Source organism: Prionailurus bengalensis, chromosome C2, assembly GCF_016509475.1.
Source record: "Prionailurus bengalensis isolate Pbe53 chromosome C2, Fcat_Pben_1.1_paternal_pri, whole genome shotgun sequence".
In the NCBI taxonomy this organism is placed as follows: domain Eukaryota; kingdom Metazoa; phylum Chordata; class Mammalia; order Carnivora; family Felidae; genus Prionailurus; species Prionailurus bengalensis.
Window position 1 is genome coordinate 6,218,818 of NC_057350.1, and position 27,189 is coordinate 6,246,006.

Genomic DNA, 27,189 nt, shown 5'->3' on the forward strand with positions numbered 1-27,189 from the left:
AAAACAATTCAAGTGTCCATCAACTGGTGAATGGATAAAGAGAATTGGTCTATCCACAAAATAAAATGTTATCTGCATAAAAAAGAAGTCCTGATATATACCAGAAAATGGATGTACCTTGATAGCATTATGCTAAGTTAAAGAAGACAGGCACAAAGAACAAAATGTTGTGTGATTCCATTTATACAAAAGGCCCAGAAGAGGAAAATCTACATAGAAAAAAGTATATTTGTGGTTCTTTAGTGCTGAGAGAATGGGTAGTTTTTTTGGGGGGGGGGGTGGGTAACAGCTAGTGGGGGTTGGAGTTTTTGGGGGGTGACTGATGAAAGTAGATCATGGTGATGTGATGGTTGCACAACTCTGTGAATATACTAAAAAGCCGTCAATTGTATACTTTCACTGGGTGAATTGTGTAGTGTATAAATTACATCTCAGTATAGTGTTTTTAAAAAGACAATCAAAAATCAGACATTTAATTTCATTATATAACTGAAATAAATTAGATAGAATTAACTGACATATGGAAAGAACTTAATAGAAGAATAGAGGATGATACTTTATGAGAAGACTGGGGTCATTGAAAATGAGAGGCAGTTTCTAGTTATTTGTGGGAAATTAAATGCAGCTACTTGCCTTGGCTCCTTCCCGGAACCCCACTGACATGATAGCAAAGACATTTTCAGGGCATCTGGATGGCTCAGCATGTTAACAACCAACTCTGTATTTTGGCTCAGATTCATGATCTCATAGTCATGAGATTGAGCCCCTCATCAAGCTCTGCGACGAGTGTGGAATCTGCTCAGGATTCTCTCTCTCCCTCTGCCCCTCCCCAGCTTGCACTCTCTCTCTCTCTCAAAATAAATAAAATAAACATGTTTTTTAAAAAAGACATTTTGTTGTATTAAAAAAAATTTTTTTAATGTTTATTTATTTTTGAGACAGAGAGAGACAGAGCATGAACGGGGGAGGGTCAGAGAGACAGGGAGACACAGAATCCGAAGCAGGCTCCAGGCTCCGAGCCGTCAGCACAGAGTCCAACGCGGGGCTCAAACTCACAGACCGCGAGATTGTGACCTGAGCTGAAGTCGGATGCTCAACCGACTGAATCACCCAGGCGCCCCAAAGAGATTTTCTTTTAAAGGGTAAACTTATTGGGGCGCCTGGGTGGCTCAGTCGGTTAAGTGTCCGACTTCAGCTCAGGTCACGATCTCGCGGTCCGCGAGTTCGAGCCCCGCGTCGGGCTCTGGGCTGATGGCTCGGAGCCTGGAGCCTGCTTCCGATTCTGTGTCTCCCTCTCTCTCTGCCCCTCCCCCGTTCATGCTGTGTCTCTCTCTGTCTCAAAAATAAATAAACGTTAAAAAAAATTTTTTTTTAAATAAATAAAATAAATAAATAAATAAAGGGTAAACTTACAAGGACAAAAAGAACAAGTGAGAGGCTACTGCATTAAAAAAAAAAAGTGCACAAATTTTGAAGGCAGAAAAGGAAACGGTTGAGTAATAATTGGCTTAACCTCAAAAAATCTAAGACATCATTTCTTACAAAAAGGGATGAGGGGGAATGAGAAGCAGATTTAGATTCCCTCCACATTCCTGGATGGCAGGCAACTGCCTACTCAAAGAGGATTAGTCTCTGCACAAGTTGAACCAGAAAGACTCTGACCTCTTGATCATGAGGCCAGCTGAAGTGGGGACCCAGGATCTACCTGAGAAGTCCACGTCATAAAAAAGAAGACATTCCTATCCCCCTTCCCAACCTGCATCCAGAACACTGGCAACCAGAATTACTCTCCGCTTACCACCACAGTCATCATCTCCATTATCACCTCCACGACCACCACCACCATCACCACTGCCATCACTCCCACCACTATCCCCTCCACACCCACTAACACCATCCCCTCCACCACCATCACCTCCACCACCCCCACTACCACTTCAGGAAATGGAAGATTCCTCCCTGGAGAAGTTCACCTGAACCAACCGAAAAAGCCCACGGTACAGGATCCCTAACAGAAAGCCAGTAAGTCCTGTCTAAATCATCCCATGGGAAAGTCTACCACCCGGACAGTCATGATCATGGATATAGAGCATCCATTCAGCCTTTTAGCACCTTGATCTTAAATACAGTCAAGGGTCCCCACACATCTGAGAAAAACATCTTACATAAAAATAAAAAGGAAACAGAGAAAGGGGGCACTTAGAGAAAGAATGCAGAGAGTTGAAGAAAGTGTGTAAAAAGAAAAACCATATTTAATAAACTCAGAGGTAAGAAAAATAATGAACCTGTACAACAAGAACAGGAAGCTGTTTGGTAAGGGAGTAGCCAGAGAAAACCAAAGAGAAAAAAAAGTTTGTGAGAAATAAAACAAGATCGATAGGGGAAAAAATAGAAGGTGGTATAAAAAGTGGAAGAAATGTCCCAGAAGGGAGAGAAAGACAAAAACACAGAAAATGAAAGTGAAGAGATTAGAACATTGAAGAGTTAGTGGGGCACTTGGATGGCTCAGTCAGCTGAGCGTCCGACTTTGGCTCAGGTCATGATCTCGTAGCCCGTAAGTTAGAGCCCCGCGTCGGGCTCTGTGCTGACGGCTCGGAGCCTGGAGCCTGCTTCGGATTCTGGGTCTCCCTCTCTCTCTGCCCCTCCCCCATTTCACGCTGTCTCTCTCAAAAATGAATAAACGTTAAAATAAACAAACAAACTTTTAAAAAGTAACAAATGATCATTACGAAAAACAGCACATTACAAGAAAAGAAATGGAAAGAACATGACGCCCAGGATGGTCTGTGAACAGAGAGGGTGTTCTGCTCTGCTGCCCCTCTGCCCCCCATTCACTGTGACTCCTGGGGAAGGGGGGCTCTGTCGAAGAATTTGACCTATAAAAGGTTAAAGGAAAATCCTCCTTCCTAGGCTTGGCCAGACTACCATTGACCCGGAATAGAAAAGTCTTTGTTGTTTACAAAACCCCCCACTGGGTCTTCAGCTGTAAAATCTAGACTCCCCTCCTACCGCCCACTGGTCTGGGGCCTGGAAAGGGGAGGATGAGAAGTAGCAGGAGTCTGTCCAGCAGGTGGCAGGAGAGAGAAGGCAAGGACACCTGGCGCCAGCAGCTCAAAGCGCCTGGACCCAAGGTTCCCACAGCAGTAATATGCAGACGCTTTAAAAACAATGCTGCTGCCACATTCTCCCGTCCCTGGGAAACTCCCCAGAGATAACTGACCATATGTAATTCCTCCTTCTTACACCAGCTCTCCTTCAACCCCCCCAATCTTGCTTCTATCTTCACCCCTCCTCAGAGACTACTTCTGACATGGCTACCAAGGACCTCTGTGTTATCTAGGCCGATGGTCACTTTTTTGTCCTCACTGACTCAATCTCTCGGAAGCATCAGACCCTCTTGTGTGAAAAATGTTCCCCCTTGGCTGCCTTAACACCACACGCTCTGAGTCTCCTCGTGCCTCAAGACTGTCCACCTTTGCCTCCTCAACCGGCCTCTGCTTATCCTCTACGCTTTAAGCTTGGAGCACCTCCAAGCCCGGCCTCCTTGCTACTGACCCCCTCTCTACTTTAGCCCCAGCCACATGCTAGTGGATTCCCCATGTGCCTCCTCCACCAGACCTCAATGAGACACAGATCAATTCACTACTGTCTACCTCACTTCTTCACTTAGATGTCTTGTTCAAACTTAACACCCCCCTGTAAAGATGGCACCTCCAACCAAAGTGAATGTCTATACCCAACGGCTAGAAGCACTCATTCATTCCATCCCCACCCCCACATTCATTCCATCAGCAAGTCTTACCAAGTCTTCCTCCAAAACAGGCCCTAAAATCTCCACTCTGTATCGTTCTATCCCACCCCCCTGGTCCAAGTCGCCATGATATCTCATCCATTGCCAAGACGGTTTGTACCCTTCTAGTCCATTTATCCCATAGTAGCCAAAATGAGTTTTCAAGAAGGAGATAAGAATACTTCTCCACTAGACAAACCATAAGAGACTCTTAAATACAGAGAACAGTCTGAGGGTTGATGGGAGCGTGGGGAGAGGAGAAAATGGGTGATATGCATTGAGGAGGGCACTTATTGGGATGAGCACTGGGTGTTGTATGCAAGCAATGAACCACGGGAATCTACCCCAAAAACCAAGAGCACACTTTACACACTGTATGTTAGCCAATTTGACAATAAATTATATTTAAAAATAATAATAATAATTAATAAAACAAAAAACAAACAAAAGAGAGACTACTTCTCCACTTAAACCTCTTACATCATCTCCACTGCACCTGAGATAGAATCTGGAACATTGCTGTGGCCCATGGGCTGCCTACCCGCAGATCCCACCTCCTGTGGTACCCCCACCCCTCACTCTGGCAATGCCGACCTCGTGGCAGCTCTTACAATTTCCAGGCTCTTTCCTGCCTCAGGGCCTTTGCACTTGCTCTTCCCTTTTCCGAAACAGTCTTCCCTCTACCCTTCCTTCCTATCTTCAAGACACAAGTCACCTGAGCGTCCCCACCAAGAAATATACCTTAACACCAAGGCACCGTGTCTTAAACATAATAACTAAATAGGACCCAGTTAACAAACTCTTATACCAAATAAAACCCTCATACCAAACTCCTACACCAATTAAAAAAGATTAGATTGCATGTAATACCCTTTTTTTGATTGTCAATACGGCATTTGAAATGTGTTGCATTCAAGCTGACTCAGGCCAGAAAGGTATTTCACTAAAAGGGAAGATTTTCTTCCTCCTATAAACCCATTAACCAACTGTGAAACCTACATGTTACCTTTGGACAAGGAATTGGTGCTAGACTCGCACATGTTAACCTGAGCACTAAGAGGTCCCAAATGGCATTACCTGAAGAATGCTGACATATGAAAGACAGCACGGCCACATGCCTCTGAGACCAACCCATCTCTATAAGGTAGCATTTTGAGGTATTTCTCCTACAATGAGAATTAATTTGGACTCAATCATCACAAATCATTTTTGAAATGAAGCTGAGTACAAACAAATTAAGAAATACATGAATCAAACAAATGTGTACTTGTCTTGTATCTGTGGACAGTCATGTGTGAGATCTTGGGAGAAACAAGGATGCAGTGATTTGGTGCAGAGACTGAAGCTAGGTGATCTCCAGTAGGCAAATTCCTAATATTAGCTTCATTAGCATAATTCTGTACGAAACTGAAATAATTTTACGTAATCAAAGATGAGACAACACCAGAAGAAAAAAAAGCCGCTGAGACTGTGTCTAGACTTTACTTTCCCCCCTCTTTATCAGATAAAAAAGCAAAGTTCAACTCATTTTAAATAGAATTAAAATAGGGTGATATAGTATTGTAAAATTAGCTAAAATAAGTCACATAAGAAGTCAGTTCATTAAAAAATAATTTCATAAACACAATCTGGGAACTCAAATTTGTACATCTTTATTTAGTGTATTTTAAATTACTGAATGCAGTATTTCTTAATTTCAGTATTGTAAAACTTACTACAACAAGGTATAAAATATAGAAAAAATATAGCAAAAATATGAAAAGCATAGTTTTGGAACATACTTTAGTAAAAACCTTGCATTATCTCTATGCATAAGACTTCATCAGAATAATGAATATATTAAAAATCATGTTAACTTAAAGATCATCATTTATGGGGCGTCTGGGTGGTTCAGTCAGTTAAGCGTCTTTGGCTCAGGTCATGATCTCACAGTTTGTGGGTTTGAGCCCCGCGTCGGGCTCTGGGCTGACAGCTCAGAGCCTGGAGCCTGCTTCAGATTCTGGGTCTCGCCCTCTCTCTGCCCCTTCCCCACTCATGCTCTGTCTTTGTCTCTCTCTCTCAAAAATTAATCATTAAAATTTTTTTTAAAAAAGGTCATCATTTATTAAACAGCTTGGATGCTGATTTCTATCTTCATTTACTATGACTCGTACTGAGCCTCAATGGGCTGTGTAAGCTTACCTTTGAGCCTGGAGGGGGAGCCAAACCAAGAAATGAATAAATAATATTCTCTTCTTTGGCAGAGAAGAAAGAGTCAAAATCCTTGAAGCAAAAAAAAAAAAAGAAAAAAGAAAAAAAATGTTTAAACCACTGCACGCTGGAGAGCCAGAATATTTACCTAAGTTGATCTTTTTTATTAGTCATTAAGCTAGAAGCTAACACAAAAGGTTATCCCAGTTTGTTTTGTCAAAGATGACTAACCCCCAAAGTTAAGAATCTCTAACCATGAACTTTACATTTGTTTTTATCATTTCACTGTGTGGAATACAGAACAGTGAGAACTCACACACACCCCCACACACACCAGTTTGTGTTCAGGAATCGCTGACAGGACTCAGATATATAGAGTGAAGGATTCTCTAAAAGTTTCACATCTTTAGCTCCTTTCCTTGTAATCTGGCCCCGTGGATTTGGACCCTGATCAGCGGGGACTAAGACGACACAGGATTTCTCCAGTGTTACTATAGGAGCTTCTAGGGCACCAGCCCCATCTCAGACCTTCTGGTCCCAGCAGCCTTAAGATTACGGAGGGCTTACAGCAACACTTGTTTCGGCAAAGGGGAGAAACTACAGCAGGAGGTGAGACCTGGTAACTGGCTGAAGTCTGGGGCTCAGTGAAGTCCCTCTGCCACCCCGCTGCCCCACCACAGCCCACCCAGCAGGCGGGTCCAGCCCTAAACCAGTAGTGCGACGGTCCACAGCTCAGAAGAATTTCATTTCATATCCTTGAAAGAGACAGAGGGAGACAGAGAGCTTACAAGTTGGGGAGGGGCAGAGAGAGAAAAAGACCCAGAATCGGAGGCAGGCTCCAGGCTCTGAGCTGTCAGCACAGAGACTGACAGGGGGCTCGAACCCACGAACCGTGAGATCATGACCTGAGCCGAAGTTGGACGCTTAACCGACTGAGTCACCCAGGCGTCCCTCATTTCATACAATTAAAACATACGAGGTATTCCCCAGACTACTTCTCCAGACTGCCAGTGTGTGTCATCAGGACAGTGATATAGTCTCTTCACACACTGAGGGCAGTGTGTCTGGCCCAGCTTGAACAGACGGCACTCACACCAACTCAGTGGTGTTACTGTCTACCCTACTCTTATGTGTATTAAGAACCTTAAAACCAAATACAGGCCACTGACATGGGGAAGAAAGTGTTGTGTATTCTTGTGTGTCGACCTTGCCCAAAGCTTTATTACTTTCCTACCTGTTGCCTGGATTCCCTCAGTGATTAAATTTATTCTTGTATGCTGAATTCATGTTTGTAAGCCGCCTCAAATCTGAGCTGAAGGAAATAGAGCATCGTGAGCAAGTGATCCTTTGGTGTCAGAAATTCGGCTGATTCCTGGGGCACCCACTTGCTAGGCGTTGGTAAAGGATCACATGATAGAATGCGTTAGTACCCGTAGAGAGCAGGTGAAATATAATAAAATAAATTTATGCTGTTTTTCAAAAATTCCGAAAAGATCTATGACTTCTCTAGTTGGCCAACTCTAGAAGCTTTCCAGTCGAGAACGATTTCCTCATGGTTGAGTGAACTGTCCTCTGCTTCAACTTGGGTCCAAATAGCTCCTTCAGCTTCAGAGGACCAAAGAACAATTTGTCGTGATTTTTGACTTGATGCTAACAAACAGATACAGGAAATCATGAGTATGAGATGGTTTTTTCAACTTCCAGTCACGTTAGAGTAGCATTAGATGCCCTGAAGAAGCCAGACTGAGAAAAGAAGCGTAGGTGCACTGCTGAGCTGGTGATACGAAAGGAAAGATCACGACCAGGTGAGGCCAGGAGTCCTAGGAACAAGCACACACCAAGGCTGAGTTTGCAACAAAGCTGGCAGATCTTTATGCCAACTTTGATGCCACGGTGAGTAAAAGCGAGAGTGGCTAAAGCCTCGAGCCTCCTCAAGGTGGGGAGTTTTATAAAAGGGGGGCAGAGTGGGAGGGGAGAGTGAAGGAGGCAGGGGCAAGGGGGAGAAGGAAAAAGACCCTTCCCCGTGACAGAAAGACAATTAGATTGACAAGTGGCTTCTGGACAGCAACACAGAAGTTGGAAGAAAGCAACATAATAGTTTCATGTGTTTAGAAAAAATAACCATCAACCCAGAATTTTAGACCCAGTGAAACTTTTTTTAGACATGAGGTAAAACCAACATTAGTCTTTTTTTTTTTTTTTTTTTAGAGAGAGCATGAGCAGGGCAGAGGGGAGAGAAAGAGAATCTTAAGCAGGCTCCACACTCGGCATGGAGCCCGACTCGGGGCTCAATCCCACAACCCTGGGATCATGACCTGTGCTGAAATCAACAGTCAGATGCTCAACTGACTGAGCCAACCCAGGCACCCCTGAAAAATGTCCTTTTTACTCCAAAATTTAGAGAACTTACCACCAATAGATACTCACTCAAAGAAACTTTTACAGGCTATACTAGGCAAACAGAAAGTGACTGCGGATATATTATCTAAGATGCAAGAAGGAATCATGAGCAAAGATATTAATAAATATGTGGGTAAATCTAAACTAAACAAACATTGACTATAAAAACAATCATTAGGAGTGCCTGGGGGGGCTCAGTCGGTTAAGCATCCAACTTCGGCTCAGGGCATGATCTCGCGGTTCGTGAGTTCGAGCCCCGCATCAGGCTCTGTGCTGACGGCTCGGAGACTGGAGCCTGCTTCGGGTTCTGTGTCTCCCTCTCTCTCTCTGCCCCTCTCCCACTCGTTCTCTCTCAAAAATAAATAAATGTTAAAAAAAAACAATAATTAGAAATGTCTAAGTTGTGGGGTAGGATGAAGACCAACAAACTAAAGTACTAAAAACCAAGACAGGGGCTCTTGGGTGGTTCAGTCAGTTAAGCATCCAGCTCTTGATTTTGGTCATGATCTCACGGTGTGTGAGAATGAGCCCCGAATCGGGCTCTACGCTGACAGAGCAAAGTCTTTCTGGGATTCTCTCTCTCTCCCCCTCTCTCTCTGCCCCTCCCATGCGTGCACTCTCTCAAAATAAATAAATAAATTTTAAAAACACACACACGTAAATAAGGAAATTGTGAGTGAGGTGTTGAAGTCTCTTTTGAAATCTGGTACACACATGGCTTTTTTGTTTTGTTTTGTTATTTTGTTTTATTTATTTTGAGAGAGAGAGAGAGTGAGATAGCAGGGGAGGGGTAGAGAGGGAAGGGGAGAGAGAATCCCAAGTAGGCTCCACGGTCAGCAAGAGCCAGACGTGGAGCTCAAACTCAGGAGCCGTGCAATCTGGAGTCAAGAGTCGGGTGCTTAACCGACGGAGCCACCCGGGCGCCCCTCATAATAAGTTTTCAACGATGTGAAATAGCTTGTTCAGTAACATCTATGCGTTGAGAGAGCCCTGCCCTCCCCCCCCCCCCCCCCCCCCCCCCCCCCGCCTCACTGGCCTTGCATCCCGTCTCCCTCGCAGCCCTGAGAATGCCAGCCTGGGCTGAGTGGCCCAGGTCCCCTTTGGTTGTGTTCAGGCCCAGGCAGGCACCCAGTCCTTACCTGGGCTAAGATGCACAGCCTCCAACCTGGCATCGACAGACATGTCTGCTACGACCAGTTAGCACTCCTCTGCCAGGCGGGTAAGCTGGCCTCCACTGTGCCTGGCTTCCCGTCGGGTGTCCCCTTTCTCTAGCTAATGGTGGTTGGCCACGCCCTCGGGATAATGTCTTCATCTGCTCTGCACGGGGCAGTTCGCACAGGCAGGGACACAGCGGTGCTCAGAACTACCTCGACATCCACTCCTCTCCCTGCCCTGGTGCGAGAGACCACTGCTTGTCCCTGAGGTTCCCTCTACCATTTTAAACCTGACAGAGGGATGCCTGGGTGGCTCAGTCGGTTAAGTGTCTGACTTTGGCTCAGGTCATGATCTCGAGGTTTGGGAGTTCGAGTCCCATGTCAGGCTCTGTGCTGACAGCTCAGAGCCTGGAGCCTGCTTCGGATTCTGTATCTCCCTCTCTCTCTGCCCCTCCTTCTCCCTCCCCCCACCTCTCGAAAATAAATAAACATTAAAAAAAATAAAAAACAAAATCCTGACATAGTCTTCAGAACCTTTCTTTGAGTCTCCTTTTAAAATCTGAACCTACAATACAAATAATCATTTTTAGCTACTTTCTGGAAACAAAGCCCTCTGCCTCATCAGTGCACTTTTGTTAAGAGTGTCCACAGATTAGGGCACCTGGATGGCTCAGTTGGTTAAGCGTCTGACTTTGGCTCAGGTCATGATCTCACGGCTTGTGGGTTCGAGCCTCACGTCAGGCTCTGTGCTGACAGCTCTGAGCCTGGAACCTGCTTCGGATTCTGTGTCTTCCTCTCTCTCTCTGCCCCTCCCCTGCTCTCACTGTCTCTCTCTCTCTCTCAAAAATAAATAAACGTTAAAAAAATAAAAGAACAGTTAAAATAAGGAAAAATAGAAGATTTAAAATATTACTTTCATTGGAAAAGTACTAATAGAAAAAAATGAAATTATTCTTTTGATAATTTCAGAGTGCAGAAAGCTTTTCTAAGCAAGACTCGGGGTCAGGAACCATAGAGAAAAAAAGATCAGTGAATTTGTCTACATAAAAAAATTTTAAGTTCTGCTTAAAAACTCAAAAGACAAAAAATGTGTGAAAAGAATTTGCAACATCTATGGGAGTAAAGGGCTACTTTCCTTCATAAATAAAGACTCTTACAAACCAGTATCACCTGTGACACAACAGAGAAAGAGCAAGTCACAGAAAAACACAAATACCTCATAAACATAGGAAAAGGAATTCAGCCTTACTCATCCAGACAGAAATCCAAGTCAAAGCAGTGAGAATATATTTTTCATCTATTAGATTGGCAAAGATTCAGAAGTTTGCATATGGAGTGTGGTCAAGGTCACAGGGAATTAGCCACCCTCAGACTAGGTTGGTGGACACATAAGTTGGCACAGGGCAGTATAGGGCCATTTGCCAACATCTACTGAAATACAAAGTGCATACGTGTTTTAACTTAGCACATTTTCTAGGAACTGATTCCTACACGCATATATTCATACTGCGAACAAGAATCTGTATGTATCAAAAGATTTCCTGGGGGCACCTGGGTGGTTCAGTCAGTTAAGTGTCCGACTCTTGATTTTGGCTCAGGTCATGATCTCATGGTTCCTGGGTTCAAGTGCCATATCGGGCTCTGCGCTGACAGCGTGGAGCCTGCTTGGGATTCTCTCTCTCCCTCTCTCTCTCTGCCCCTCCCCTACTCACACTCTTTCTCTCTCAAAAAACATAACAAGGGGCGCCTGGGTGGCGCAGTCGGTTAAGCGTCCGACTTCAGCCAGGTCACGATCTCACAGTCCGTGAGTTCGAGCCCCGCATCCGGCTCTGGGCTGATGGCTCGGAGCCTGGAGCCTGTTTCCGATTCTGTGTCTCCCTCTCTCTCTCTGCCCCTCCCCCGTTCATGCTCTGTCTCTCTCTGTCCCAAAAATAAATAAATGTTGAAAAAAAAAATTTAAAAAAAAAAAAAACATAAAATTTTTACAAAAAAGATTTCCTGCAGCATTGTCTGTGTGCTGAATGTTTCCTGAATATTCCCCACTAGAGGGCTGTGTCGATAAATGATGTCATATACAATGGAACATTTGGCAGCCATTAAAGTAAGGAGCTTGTGCAGCTCAGGGGTCTCTGAGATACGGTTATGGACTGAAAAAACCCAAGTGTTATAGCACACTCCTATTTTTAAGGGATATACAATATATCAATATATAGCTGTATAATGTATCCTGTGTCATAGATATTACAGGTATCTATAAAATATATATGTCATGTATATTATAAATATACACAGAAAATCTCTGGAAGGTCAAACTAGAAATTGCCAACATTGGTTTGCCAGAACAGGACCCTCTATGTCATTTGCAGGGACCCCATGCAAAAATGAAACCCGGGTCCCTTGTTCAAAACCCGTTGTGTCGGGGTGCCTGGGTGGCTCAGTCGGTTAAGTGTCCAACTTCAGCTCAGATCATGATCTCACAGTCTGTGGGTTTGAGCCCCGTGTCAGGCTCTGTGCTGACAGCTCAGAGCCTGGAGCCTGCTTCAGATTCTGTGTCTCCCTCTCTCTGCCCCTCCCCTGCTCATGCTCTGTCTCTCTCTGTCTCAAAAATAAATAAAAACATTACAAAAAAAAAAAAAAAGAAAAATTGTGGATTTCAAGAGAGCGACAGCAGAGGGTGCCTGGGTGGCTCACTTGGTTAAGTGTCCAAGTCATGATCTCAGGGTTCAAGTTCCAGGCCAGCATCAGGCTCTGCACTCACTTCACGGGGCCTGCTTGGGATCCTCTGTCTCTCTCTTTCTGCCCCCCTTCTGCTTGTGCATGTGCTTTCTCTCTCTCTCTTTCAAAAATAAGTAAACATTTAAAAAAAATTCAAGGCAGCAATAGCAGGGTGTTGAACGAAGCAGAGAGCTCTCTTAAGTGTGGGGCCTGGGTGACTTCCCAGATCACAAGTCCGTGAAGCCAGCCACCTCGGGGAAGGAACTAGAATCACAGGGGTCTGACATGGGAGGCAGAATAATTTTTACCAGAGGCAACTTTTGAACCATTTAAATTTTTTTTTAAAAACTGAGAACAAACTGAGGGTTGATGGGGGGTGGGAGGGACGGGAGGGTGGGTGATGGGTATTGAGGAGGGCACCTTTTGGGATGAGCACTGGGTGTTGTATGGAAACCAATTTGACAATAAATTTCATATATTGGAAAAATAAATAAATTTTTTTTTTTAACGTTTATTTATTTTTGAGACAGAGAGAGAGAGAGCATGAACAGGGGAGGGTCAGAGAAAGAGGGAGACACAGAATTTGAAACAGGCTCCAGGCTCTGAGCTGTCAGCACAGAGCCCGACGTGGGGCTCGAACCCACGGACCGCGAGATCATGACCTGAGCCGAAGTCGGACGCTTAACCCACTGAGCCACCCAGGCGCCCCTGAACCATTTAAAGTTTTCAGTGTGCACATGTATTGATTTTTCAATTATTAAGAAAAGTTATAAAAAATAAAATTAAAATTGCCCACCACCACTATTCCTTTCCTCATCCAATAAGAGCCCCAAGTCTTATGGGACACCTGGGTGGCTCAGTTGGCTAAGCGTCCAACTCTTGGTTTCAGCTCAGGTCATGATCTCATGATTTGTGAGTTCGAACCCCAAGCCGGGCCTGCTTGGGATTGTCTCTTTCCCTCTCTCTCTCTGCTCCTCCCCTCTGCTTGCTCACACACACACTCTCTCTCTTTCTCAAAATAAATAAATAAACATTTTTTTAAAAAACAAAGAGCCCCGAGCCTTAGAAATATGGGTCAGGATGCAGGGATGTCAGGATGTGGGGAGGGCAGGGGAAGGCAAGAGTGAGAGGTGGAGGGGAGGACCCTTCCTCACATAGGAATTCCATTCTACATCCTGGGAAGCCCCAGCTTAAACCCACAGGAGGCCTGGGCTGGACTATACGTTCTCTTAAACAAGAGTTTGCCACGTTCAGACTGTTTGAAAACACCCCCCCACCCACAGGACTGAGCTAAGCCTCTGAACAATGCTAACACAGCCATGTAAATCCATACAGCCCTGTGCTGTTCCCCACAAATCCCCGTCCACCCAGAACCTGAGAAAGTGACCTTATTCGGAAATAGGATATTTACAGATGTGATTAGTTACAAGAGGCTATACTGGAGTGGGGTGAGCCCTATTCCAATGACTGTTGTCCTTAAAGAAGCCAAGTGAAGACAGAGACCAGGAGAACACAAGGAGAGATGGAGACAGAGATCGGAGAGAGATATCTTCGAGCTGGGGAACACCAAGGGTTGCTGGCAAGCACCAGAAGCTAGGAGAAAGGCATGGAACAGATCCTCCCTCATAGCCTCCAGAAGAAACCAATGCTACTGACGCCTTGCCTGCAGACCTCTGACCTCCAGAACTGTGCGAGAGTACATTTCTGTTATTTTAAAGCACCGAATTAGTCAGCTTGGATTGCATAACAAAATGCCACAGACTGAGGGGCTTAAATGACAGAAATGTGTCATCTCACAGCTCTGGGGGCTGGACTCCCGAGACCAGAGTGCCAGGATGGCTGGGTTCTGGCTTGCAGACAGCTGCCTCTGGCCGTGTGCTCACATGGGGGAGAGAGAAGGATATCTCTCTCTCTCTCTCTCTCTCTCTCTCTCTCTTCCTCTTCCTCCGAGGACATTAATCACGTCACAAAGCACCCCCTCCCTGCATGACCTCATCTCAGCTGATACTTCCCAAAGGCCTCATCTCCAAATACCCTCACCATGGAGGTTAGAGCTTCAACCTATGAATTTGGGGAGGGCACAGACAGCTCACAACAGCCACCATGTTTGTGGTGTTTTGTTACATCCACCTTATGAAACGAATACAAACCTCCAGTAACCAAACAAGTCAGTGCTTCACGTCGGAGGCAGGCCCCCAAAGCTTCTCTGTAAATGGGCAGATACTAAATACTTCTGGCTTTGTGAGTCATATGGTCTCTGTGGCAACTACTCAGCTCTCCCACTATGCAAAATCAGCCACAGGTGATGGGTCATTGAACTAGTGTGGACGTGTTCCAATAACACTGTATTTACTAAAACAGGCAGCCACAGGCCTTGGCCTTCAGGCTTTAATTGGACCATGCCAGCTTTAGATGAGACACAGAATCAAGAGGAGCTAATCTAAAGAACCAGCCATTGGGTCGCCTGGGTGGCACAGTCAGTTAAGCGTCCGACTTCAGCCAGGTCACGATCTCACGGTCCGTGAGGTCGAGCCCCGCGTCGGGCTCTGGGCTGATGGCTCAGAGCCTGGAGCCTGTTTCCGATTCTGTGTCTCCCTCTCTCTCTGCCCCTCCCCCGTTCATGCTCTGTCTCTCTCTGTCCCAAAAATAAATAAACATTGAAAAAAAAAAAATAAAGAAGCAGCCATTTTGCGTGCAAGGAAAGAGGTGAGTCAAGATTCCTACAGGTGGCTCCAGCCTTCAGGAACAACACAACACTGACCGGCTCCCTCCACCCTCCGGAGCCCTGATGGAGGCATCTGAAAAATGACCTAGAAGGCTCAGATGACCCCCAGACAGCTTCCAGTGCGCGTGTTCTAAAGCCCTTTGAGTTTTTAAATGTTTCTTTTCAACAATTTGATTTACAAAGCAGAACTGTGGAAAAAACTTTGAGGAAAAAGTGATTTTCTGGGGAAGTGAACTATTAAATGTATAAAATAAAATTGCTGCTATAATTAAAGTGTTCAGGACAGTTTTTAAACAATCTAGATACATTTAAACAAATTTAAGGTATCTGTATGAAGACCCGACTTCTGAAAATCATTCTTTTTTAGAGAACGCAAGCAGGGGAAGGGCAGAGGGAGAGGGAGAGAGAGAATCCTAAAAAGGCTCCACACTCAGTGCTGAGCCTGACACGGGGCTCAATCTAACCACCGTGAGATCAGGATGAGCCCAAATCAAGAGTCGGATGCTTAACCGACTGAGCCACCCAGGTGATCCTGCAAATCATTTTTATAAAAGTGAAAGAAAGCCGGGGTGCCTGGGTGGCTCGGTCAATTAAGCATCCCACTTCGGCTCAGGTCATGATCTCGCGGTTCATGGGTTCCAGCCCCACATGGGCTCTGTGCTGACAGCTTGGAGCCTTGAGTCTGCTTTGGATTCTGTGTCTCTCTTTCTCTCTGCCCTTCTTCTGCTCGCACTCTGTCTTTCTCTCTCTCTCAAAAATAAACATTAAAAAAAAATGTTTTTTGTAAAGTGAAAGCCTACCTGTGTCTGCCTGGGTTCATGGATGGGTACCTTGCAAGACTGGTCAGAATTCCTTTCCAACAGGGGCACCTAGGTGGCTCAGTCGGTTTAGTGTCTGACTCTTGATTTCGGCTCAGGTTATGATCCCAGTGTTGTGAGATCGAGCCCCCAGTCACACCCTACACTGAGCGTGGAGCCTGCTTGGGATTCTCTCTCTCCCTCTCCCTCTCTGCCCCTCCTTCCCTCCCCTGCTTATGCGCACACATGCTCTCTCTCTCTCTGAAATACAGAAAATGCTTTAATAAAAAATATGTTAAAAAAAAGAATCCCTTTCCAACAAAATGCATACTTTATTTGAACAAGTGAGCTAATTCTTCAAAGCAAAATAAGGAACCTAAAATAATCCCAGGAACTTCCAAATCATCATTTTATTGTTTCTCTCCTTTTGTAAATCTCATGCACTGACTACTCACAATGGATCCACCGTCCGGGTACTGGGAGAAACAGATCGTGTCCTGAAACTGTCAACAAGTTCAAATTCTGCCTCCAAATTAATCTGCTTTAAACCATTTCTGGTAAACACTCACGCAAGAGAACTTCCCAAGAGATCAAACACTCACCCCACAATACTGCTCTTCATTGAAGATCTGGGGAGGCAAAGGGATCCCGTTTTGAGGTTTCTTCTCTCCAGGAACATTCTCCCTCATCCACTTCCTGTTGTCTTCGTCTCCAGCAATGTCCAATTCCTTAAAGTCGATCTTATTAGCTTCCAAAAAGCCCACTACTTCTTGCTGCTTCTTCCTAATCTGAGTCAAGAGTAGAGAAAGATTACGATTCGACCGGCTTTATTTTGTAATGTCTTGCTTAGATTTACAGAAGTCCTTTCTCCAACTATACCATGCGACACAAATAATCCCGCTATTATTGAAACAAGGTAGACAATGAGATCACACCTCTTCATTACAAAGGATCAACCAGAGTGATTATTTAAATTCTAAAATTGTAATCTCACCAATGTTTCCATCATGGTATAATCAGCCTAATAAGAATAGAGATGCCCTCATCCTAGGTTTTATTTGAGGTCTTTGACGTACTTTTAATTCTCCACTAAGCTTTCACGCCAAAAAAAAGAAATAAATAAGAATTGGTTATGAAGAAAGAGGAGGGGGGGGGTGGGAGAAGAGAAGGAAGAAAAGAGACAAAAGAGAATTCGCTATGAAACGTAAATACCAAGCACACCCAACTAAAAAGCACTTCCCTCACAGTTATGAAAACGGGCACGTGAGTCACATTGAACAAAAGTGGCTTTCGAAACAGGACAGGAGATTGGAAAGCCCACGTGGAGAGCACTGAAAGGGGAAAGAACAGAGGAAAAGACAGAAACAGCCAGTGGCTGTGTCTCCCAGCTCGCGAAGCGCAACACAGGCAAAGAACCCTGGTCTCTCCCGGCTTTCTCCTCTCTGCTCACATGGGGAGCGGGCGCCAGCCTCGCCTGAGATGCAGCTCTTGGCGCCCTTCTCCCAACCCAGAGCTCTCGTCTCCCAGCCGCCATTTCTCAGGACGCTGGGCCTCTCCACAACTCAGACCTCCATCCCCAGAGACAACCACAGCCACTCTCTCTCTTCAGAGCATTCACTCCCCAAATGCATGACGCCCCTTTCCTGCACAGACCCCGTGGCCTCCCCTTAAGAGCCTCTGACAAAGAGGTCCAGAGTGGTCAACCGAACCATCAATCAACACTGATTTATCCACTCTCCTCGGCACAAGACATCGCACCGAGTTCTTCGCGTGAACAGATCCGTACGCTGCTTATCTGGGTGGAAAAAAAAAATGCAAATAACAACCCATTTGTACATCCTAGACAGCGAACACGCTGTCGATGATCAGCAAAATAAAGCAAAATAAGTCATTTCTTAAAAATATGAGTAAAATTTTAAATGTTTTCTTTGACACGAAAATACCTAGTATCTTATTATTTTGTTAGTAGGCTCCACCCTGGGCATGGAGCCCCAGGTGGGGCTTGAACTCACAACCCTGAGCTCAAATCAAGAGTCAGACACTTAACCAAATGAGCCACCCAGGTGCCCCTAATATCTCAATTTTTTAAGTTCTCTGCATAGAATGTTGTCTCCTATCAAAACAAGTCATGAAAAACATTTTATTAAAAAAAAAAAGGGATGCCTCGGTGGCTCAGCTGGTTGAGCATCGGACTCTTGATTTTGGCTCAGGTCATGATCCCAGGGTCATGGAGCGAGTCCTTCGTCGGGCTCAGCACTGAGCATGGAGTCTGCTTAAGATTCTGTCTCCTTCCCGGGGCACCTGGGTGGCTCAGTCGGTTAAGCGTCTAACTTCAGTTCAGGTCATGATCTTGTGGTTCATGAGTTCGAGCCCTGTGTCGGGCTCTGTGCTGACAGCTCAGAGCCTGGAGCCTGTTTCAGATTCTGTCTCCGTCTCTCTCTGGCCCTCCCCTGCTTGCACTCTATGTGTCTCACTCTCAAAAATAAATAAACATAAAAAAAAAAGATTCTCTCTCTCTCTCCTTCTGCCCCTCTCCCTTGCTCATGGTCTCTCTCTAAAATATATACACATATTTTATATGTATATATGTACATATTTTATAGGCTCCCCCTTGTTATTCTTGTGTAATTCATTTATCAGTAAAGAGACTAGAATTTGAGAATCCCCAAAAAATGATATAAAAGGCCCATGCCCATCCCTCTTTGGGTCAAACCTAATTCCTTCCAGAGACATGCATACAAAAAATTATTATTATTATTATTACTATTATTATTATATTATTATTATTGTTATTTTAAGTAGGCTCCATGCCCAGTATGAAGCCCATCATGGGACTTGAACTCATGACCTTGAGATCGAGACCTGAGCTGAGATCAAGAGTCAGAGGCTTAACCAACTGACCCACCCAGGCGCCCTCCCAAAAATTATTGTTCATTTTTCCCAAAATAAATGAATCCTTCAATGACTTGTGTGTAGAGTATTTCTTTCTTAATATAAGGAAAAAGAAGGCACGTATGGATGCTTAAGCCCGGGAAGCAAATCACCACCCAAATGAAATTCTGTATCATATCATTTTGGTGGTGCTCTGATTGCATATTAATTAAAAATATAACATAAATGAATATAATTTGTAAATTCCTTACAAGTAAATATAAATTATACATAAGATTGTATATATGTTATGTGTATACCCATATATATAAGTGGTCATCACACATTTACTTTTTCATTAACATTTGTTCTAACCAACATAACAAAGATAATGGGTCTAAAAGCATGAGATCACTAAATTGAAGGCTGCTGTTAGCTACAATACAACACTTAATCAGAAAGACTCAGTTTGGGGCAAGCATGGACCAAAATAAAAAATAAAAGTCATACAGAAAGGTGTGGGGTGATGGAATTTCCCTCAGGCTCCCGGCACACACATGCTGGTACATTCCTGAGTGTCACATCTATCGGAAGCAAAGGAAAGGCTCCGATTTCTACACCCACGTGTCCTCCCCCAAGGCTGGGCCCTTGGACCTTCCGTTCCTCCGCACAGAAACTGTGCTCCCAACGCCACAGCCTCACAGCTGAATCTCTGAATGACAAAAATCCCATCAGACCTGATGACAGGTTGTTGGACTAAATTACTATGTTAATTAATCATGTTTCCTATACATACTTTCCAACCTGTCCGTAATTATCCGTGCCACTCTATAAATTGCTTATTCCTTAAGCTATTTCCAGAGATAACTCTGCGGCTTGAAGAGAGGAGACGTCTTCATTTTAGGCAGGTTTGCTTGTAATTAAATAGGCAGAAGGCAACATCCTTCATTCTGTCCAAAGCCCCGTCTTCCTTCCTTCTCAGATACCCTCCCGGGAGCCCGGACCAGCCTGGCCGAGGTCCATGGCCACCTCGCCAACATTATTTCCATCTCTATTAATCATGCGTCAGGACTTGAGGTGAAATACAAGAAGGATTTCATCTTACTCCCTGATTTCTGAATAGATGAAAATCCCCTTCCCCAAGGGTGCCTTGGGGACCCTTGCCCAAGTCCTGACTTGTGTTTCTTCTGTGAGAAGGTCAAAGAGGGCGAGAGAACCAGGGAGGGGAAGACCCGTCATTTCTTGCCAGACAAACAACTGCATGTCCAGGAACTTAACGGACTGTTGGGTGCATGATACTGTCTTAAGTGCTATCTCCCAGCCCCTCGCCCCCCCAAAACAGAGAGGAAAAAAATCTGCACCCTGAGTGGGGGCCCTCTCCCCCACAGTCCTCCCTCCTGGTGGATATCTATTCAAGGAGCCCCACCGGACCCTCACAGGCAAAAAGTGCTCACTCTTCTTTACACGGCCTCCCAAGCTGACCCCCGAGAGCCATCAGCTCCCAGGGGGCACCTCCCTTTATGGTCCCCGGGGGAAGGTGCGGGCACGGCACCCAGTGGTTCCCACCACAGACACCCTCCCCTCCCCACTTCCTGCCCCTTCTCTTCCCTCCATGGCACCCTGGCCAGTGCCGGCCCCACAGGCTACAGCCTCTTTCTAGGTAGCCCCTCTGGAGGACCTGGGGGTCCCTGGGGTCTGGGTCATGTGGAGCCTTTGGGACTTCGCCGAGGCTCAGAGATCTCTGCTTTCCCATCCTGTTTCATTCACTCATAAGAAAGTGTTGTTTTCGGGGCACCTGGGGGGCTCAGTGGGTTAAGCATCTGACTTCGGCTCAGGTCATGATCTCACAGTGTGTGAGTTCAAGCCCCGCATCGGGCTCTGTGCTGACAGCTCAGAGTCTGGAACCTGCCTTGGATTCTATGTCTCCCTCTCTCTCTGCTCCTCCCCTGCTCACACTCTGTCTCTCTCTCTCTGTCTCAAAAATAAACTTTTTTTTTAAATCTTAAAAAAAGAGGGGGGGAGAGAGAGAGAGGGAGAGAGAGAGAGAGAGAGAGAGAGAGAGAGAAAAAGTGTTGTTTTCCTGAAGTCACCAACCACTGTTGGTTACTGTAATGTGTCAGAGGGATCACTGAGCCACTTGCTTGGCACCTCCCTTTTATTGTCTTGTACAGTTAGGAGCTTTTCCAACTGAGGCCATTGCACTTAGTGAAAAGCACACTGCATTTGGGGGAGGCGACTTTCATTTCCCTCCTGGCTCAGAAGGCTGCTGTCAGCCTCCTGAGGGGATCCACTCTAAGGCTGCAAAATGTTTAAGCGCCACCCCAGCCCCACCCCAGGCTCTGGTGAGAACCAGGGAACACGGTGCGTGGATGAGCATTTTGCACAAGGTGAGAGCCTGCGTGGTCAGGCACCTGGCACGTTGTTACCTCACTGACTCATCCCGATGACCAGGCCAGGCTAAGTCCTCTGATCACCTTTTTTTTTTATTTTTTGAAAGTTTATTTATTTATTGAGAGACAGAGAGAGCAAGCAGGGGAGGGGCAGAGAGAGAGAGAGAAAGAGAGAGAGAATTCCAAGCAGGCTCTACACTGTCAGCACAGAGCCAGATATGGGGCTCAAACTCACAAACCGTGAGATCATAACCTGAGCCGAAACCTAGAGTAAGATGCTTAACTGACTAAGCCACCCAGGCACCGCCCCCCCCCCCCCATCACCATTTTAAAATTACAAAGCTGAATTACCGGTGAATTACCGGTGAATTAAGGAGTTTTCCAAGATTTACACCCAGATCCATCTCATCCAAGAGCCAAGATTTTTCCCCATCATATTTACACTCAGTCAAGACTGGAGAAAGGATCGAGAAAGCCAGGAGCCACCATTAAGGTCTGTCCTTAAAGATCAAGGTTCCAGGGCCACCTGGGTGGCTCAGTCAGTTGAGCATCCAACTTTGGCTGAGATCATGCTCTCACAGTTCACAAGTTCGAGCCCCACTTCAGGCTCTGTGCTGACAGCTCACCCTGGAGCCTGCTTCAGATTCTGTGTCTCCGTCTCTCTCTGCCCCTCCCCTGCATGTGCTCTCTCTCTCTCTCTCAAAAATAAATAAGAACATTTTTAAAAATTAAAAACGGGCCACCTGGGTGGCTCAGTCGGTTGAGCGTCCGACTTTGGCTCAGGTCATGATATCATGGTTCATGAGTTCGAGCCCTATGTCAGGCTCTGTGCTGTCAGCTCCCAGTTTGGAGCCTGCTTCAGATTCTGTGTCCATCTCTCTGCCCCTCACCTGCTCATGCCCTGTCTCTCTCTCTCTCTCTCAAATATAAATATACATTAAAAAAAATTAATGAAAAAAAAATTTTTTAAAGATCAAGTTTCCAGGGGCTGTGCAGTTTGCAAACAGTGAGAACCGTCTTCTCTCCCCTTGTCCCCTCAGCCCACTGTGGCAATGGCCTTCAGGAAGACACAGATCTGCTCCTGCTACCAGGGTCTCTTCACCCACATTCCTCTGTAAAGCAGAAAAATATGTGACAGTGCTTTGTGATCAACTGTTCAGAAATATGACACACAGCTGCATATGCATAAGCCCTCATAAAGAGATTGCAATTTGTTTTTTACTTTTTTTTAATTTTTTGTAACATTATTTTTTTTTTTTTAACATTTATTCATTTTAGAGACAGAGAGAGACAGAGCATGAATGGGGGAAGGTCAGAGAGAGAGGGAGACATAGAATGTGAAGCAGGCTCCAGGCTCTGAGCTGTCAGCACAGAGCCCGATGCGGGGCTCGAACTCACGGACCGCGAGATCATGACCTGAGCCGAAGTCGGTCGCCCAACCGACTGAGCCACCCAGGCGCCCCTAACATTTTTAAAATTTATTTTGAGAGACACATAGACAGAGAGTGAACAGGGAAGGGGCAGACAGAGAGGGAGACACAGAATCCCAAGCAGGCTCCAGGCTCTGAGCTGTCAGCACAGAGCCCGATGTGGGGCCTGAAATCACAAACCATGAGATCATGACCTGAGCTGAAGTCTGACGCTTAACCGACTGAGCCATCCAGGTGCCCTGTTACTTTTTCTAAAAAAAAATTTTTTAATGTTTATTTATTTTTGAGAGACAGAAAGGGAGACAAAGAATCCGAAGCAGGCTCCAGGCTCTGAGCTGTCAGCACAGAGCCAGACGTGGGGCTCAAACTCACGAACCTCAAGATCATGCCCTGAGCCGAAGTCAGATGCTTAACCGACTGAGCCACCCAGGTGCCCCTGTTTTTTCCTTTTTCATTAATTATGTTCATCCAACAGAAATCACATGCCCTCATCAACAAAGTTGCAGGCAAGAACCCATTTTTAAAAGTAAAGAGTGTAGAAATAAGTAGTAAAGGTTTCGCAGAACGACCACCACATACACAGCATCAGTGCTGGCAGTCGCTCTGGGGTTCCCCTGCCAAGAAGCTTCTGGATAAAATCTCCCCCCCCCACCCCGCCCCAGGAAAAATCAGTAGCACTGATACCATGGGAATAATCCGTTCTCATCCTTCAGGATCAGACAAAAATCTTTCCACTTAAGTGTCTTGGGACAATTCTTCTGAAACATCATCATCACACTCACATGTACTAATATTAACTAATAATTACAGCAACTACAATATTGATTAATATTGACTAACATTAGCCAACGATTATAATATATAATATATATGATATAATAGTTATAATTATATTAAGTAGCCATATGTAATAATTATAAAGTTAACTAATAATTGTAGTATGTGTTAAGCACTGACTGAGCATTTGACACCACACAGGGCACTCCATGCCTTCTTTCCTAAATCCTCAAGAGGACGCCAATGAGATGAGTACTATTCTTATCCTCACTTTACAGATAAGGAAATTGAGGCTTAGCAAGGTGAGATAACTTTCCCAAGGTCAAACACTTCCAAGCGCCAACAAAACATTTGCTTAGGGAACCAGCATTAACGTGGCTTTTCCGAGACCCTGGAATGAACGGTGCCCCTCCAGATCCTCGGAGGCTAACTCAGTCATGTGCCCAAACTTCAAGACTGTAAGACATCAAATAATCCTAAGACGTCCACGAGTTTGTTCGCTGTCTCTGGAAGGATGCACAGGGCACAGAACATGAGGAGATTGGCAGGGCAGGGGTAAAAGTTGCCCGCAGTGAGCGTCAACAGCATATTGAGAGCCCACTAAAGCTGTTTCCTTCATTAAAAATCACGTTTTGTCTAGTAATCCACAACTGTGCTCCTTGTGGACCAACTCAAAGTTTCTGAGGTCGTCAACGGCCACAAAAGACTTTGCAGTTTTACAACTGGAACGTTCCCTCCTCTGTTTCTGTTAAAAGATGTTTTGCAGAGATACTAAGCAGTTGCTGATGCGCTGTGCCCACAGGGACACACAGGCTCATCGCTCTTGTTTTCTTCTTGCCCTCTAGAAACTGCGCGAACTTTCAGGGCTGTGGGTGGGGGCGTTGAAGAGCCAGCATTGGGGCTGTTCCCGGCCAGTGGCTGGCCTAGGGTATCATCCTGGCTGAGTGAAATCCAAGCAGCAAGATGGCCCAGGAACTAGATATAAAAGGAAACTGCCCCCTTGCTGGTGTCCAACCGTCAGCTTTCTGCCCGTAGCCCCCTAAATGTTCAAATGCTCATGGAACTTTCACTCTCAAGACTGATAGACACCTCAGGCTCAAGCCTAAAAGCAAAGCGTGAATCACTGCCAAGGACAAATGGCTCCCCGTGTTACCCCTGTAACTTCAGGCAGGTCTCTCCTGCACAGAATGAAGGCTGGAACGGGAGGGGTGACTCTAAGCCTGGTCCCAGGGAAATCAGACAGTGTTAGGGGGGTCAGCTCTTCGTACCTATTTTTGGTCTGTTTGAATTCCTAGAGCATTTAAAACTGTCGCCTTAGAGATATTTGCTCCTGTCACTGTGACATCATTTTCCTCAAATAATACTCTTACACATGCTAACTTTACACTTTCGGTTTGGTCACATCGCACGCGCAGGTACAGATGACCCTTGAACAACACAAGTTTAAACCGCACCAGTCCACCTATAGGTGGATTCTTTTTCTTATAAATACAGAAAGCCCTATAAATATATTTTCTCTTCCTTATGATTTTTTTAATAACTTTTTCTTTTCTTTAGCTTACTTATTGTAAGGATACAGTATATATTACATATAACATATGAAACCATGTGTTAACCGACTGTTTATGTTGTCAGTAAGCCTTGTGGTCCACAGGAGGCCATTAGTAAAGTTTTGGGGAGTCAAAAGTTATACAGGGATTTTCCACTGCGCGGGTGTCCGTGCCCCTAACCCCTGCATTGTTCAAGGGTCAACTGTAATTACACCCAGGAGTCATTTTAGGAATGGGGTTCAGCACACCCTCCAAATGGGGTTCAGCACACCCACCAAATATCATTTGCCTGCAACTTTAGTCTTAAGTCTTACAGAATGATTGGCAGAAATACGCCACCAATAAATAAATAAATAAATAGCCCCTGATTCTATAATCTATGCGACACAACACGACACAAATCACATGTTAAAAATTGTAGCATCAAACACGCCCCCTTCCTGGAATCCCCTTTCACACCCAGCTCGCCTGGATCACTCACTTTACACATTCCTCCAACACGGTTAAAACGAACGCAGAAAGCAAAGGCACGCGGGCTTACTGCAGGGCCCCGGCTTACTCACACACTCCTCCAAAAAGAAACTTAAGGCCAACGCTGGGCCGGACCCGCTGCTTCTACTCCCCAGTCTGAGCTCCTCTGAAAATACGATAAGGAAGAAAGCCCCACGAGTTCCATCAGACACCTACCGCTATGGACCCAGAAGATGTGGCAACAAACACTTTGATAACCATTTTGACAGTCGGAAAGAGGGCTCCCCCCAACACACACCCCCGGGAGGGGACGCGGCGCTAGCCCGGCCGAGCAGGCAGCAGGTGCCAGGTGCGAGCTGGCGGCCGCCCAGCGCGGTCTGAGCCCCTGCGCCTCCCGCCGCAACTTAAGCTCTGCGCCTGCCCGGCGCGGCGCCGGCGGCGTGGGCTTCCCCGCCATTGGCCCCGGAGCGGTGGGCCTCTGCCAGGCAAATACGTGATTGGTCGATAAAAGCAGCCACTGACTTTGAACGCCCGACAACAGCCCCTAAAAGGCAAGGCTGCGCCGCGCACCAATCAGACCGCGGCGCGCAGACAGAGGCCGGCCGGCGGGCGGGAGGGCGGAGGGAGGTGGGCGCGGGTGGCGGCGCGGGGCGCTGGAAAAGCCCAGAAGACGCCAGCTCCGTCCCCGCGGACGCCGTGTTCGCGAGGCTTTTGGCAAACGAACAGAGAGGGGCCTTGAAATAAACAGAGGCTTCCCGACTTTCGAGTTTCCCGGCCGATTAAAACACTTCGGCCAACTCTCCAATAGATTCCTTTATGCGTGGCCCGTTGACAGTTTTCTCCCTTTACCACCTGTTCCTCCTAAAGAACAGAGGCTGACAGGCCGCAGACGGGTAAGGTTTCACTGATATCCCAGACGAGGCAGGGCGACGGAGGCGGGCTGTCAGTACGGATGAGTTCAACAAGCAAATTGTCTGAACTATTGCAGAGGCGTTGGGAGAAAATAAATGTCGCAGTCTCTGTCCATCTGATCTATGCAGACCATTTGAATGGTGTTAAAAGTTAGAGGACTTAAAAATCTAGTAAAAAGCCCAAATGCTACTGCCCAATGTTTATCATGCGTTTCAAAATCAAGATCAAGGACATAGGAGACAAAAAACATCAGTCTTATTTACTCCTTTTAGATAACGGAGTCTCTCTTTCCTTTCTCTTTTTTTTGTTTTTTGGTTTTTGTTTTCTCTTAAATCCCTGCTACCTCTGGAGGAAGTGTTACTGGCATACTGGAGCAGGGAGGGATCTGTGGGCCTTCTCTACCCGCCCCCTTTTCCAGAGTCCCAGGGGCCTGGAGGTCTAGTCCCACCCCCTTGGATAGGTGCCTTTGATGAAAAAGGTCGCCCCATCCCTGTAATGGAGATCAAACTCATTTACATCAGAATGAATGATTTAAACCACTACCTTTTAACTCAGAGCTTCACTTCTCAAAGTTTACTTCCCAAATTAGGCCCTTGGTAAAGATGCTTACTGGTTCCCCAAATTTAAGTCATTAGCATTGTAAATTTTATTTTTCAATTTTTAAGTTTATTTATTTTGAGAGAGAGTTGGGGGGGGGGACAGAGAGAGAGGGAGAGAGAGAATTCCAAGCAGATTCTGCACTGTCAGCACAGAGCCTGATGCTGGGCTCAAACTCACAAACCGTGAGATCATGACTTGAGCCAAACAGTTGGAAGCTCAACGGCCTGAGCCACCAGGCGCCCCTGTAAATTTTATTTTAAAGGCCACCTAAGATTATAAATCATTTTTGCTCCTCTTCTTTTCTGTATTTTCAAAATTACAAAGGATTTACCATTTTTGTCATCAAAGTATTCTTTCAACACTTTAGTCTCAACATCTACCCCATGAGCATGCTACTTTTTTCCTAAATACAAGAGA

General features: G+C 45.6%; 1 protein-coding gene across 2 annotated transcripts in view; it reads right to left on the reverse strand.

The window, feature by feature from the left end:
* LOC122491160 (SH3 domain-binding glutamic acid-rich protein-like) overlaps positions 1 to 25,732 on the reverse strand; it is a 52,986-nt gene extending 27,254 nt beyond the window's left edge. The window contains exons 1-3 of one of the 2 annotated variants that reach the window (XM_043593584.1): positions 25,477 to 25,732; positions 16,374 to 16,559; positions 5,972 to 6,052 (exon numbers count right to left, since the gene is read on the reverse strand). In XM_043593584.1, coding sequence (XP_043449519.1) covers positions 5,972 to 6,052; positions 16,374 to 16,559; positions 25,477 to 25,521 — 312 coding nt within the window. In that variant the 5' untranslated portion in view covers positions 25,522 to 25,732. The remainder of the gene's footprint in view (positions 1 to 5,971; positions 6,053 to 16,373; positions 16,560 to 25,476) is intronic. The other variant, XM_043593585.1, reaches the window with a different exon arrangement.
* Between the last annotated feature and the right edge of the window lie 1,457 nt (positions 25,733 to 27,189).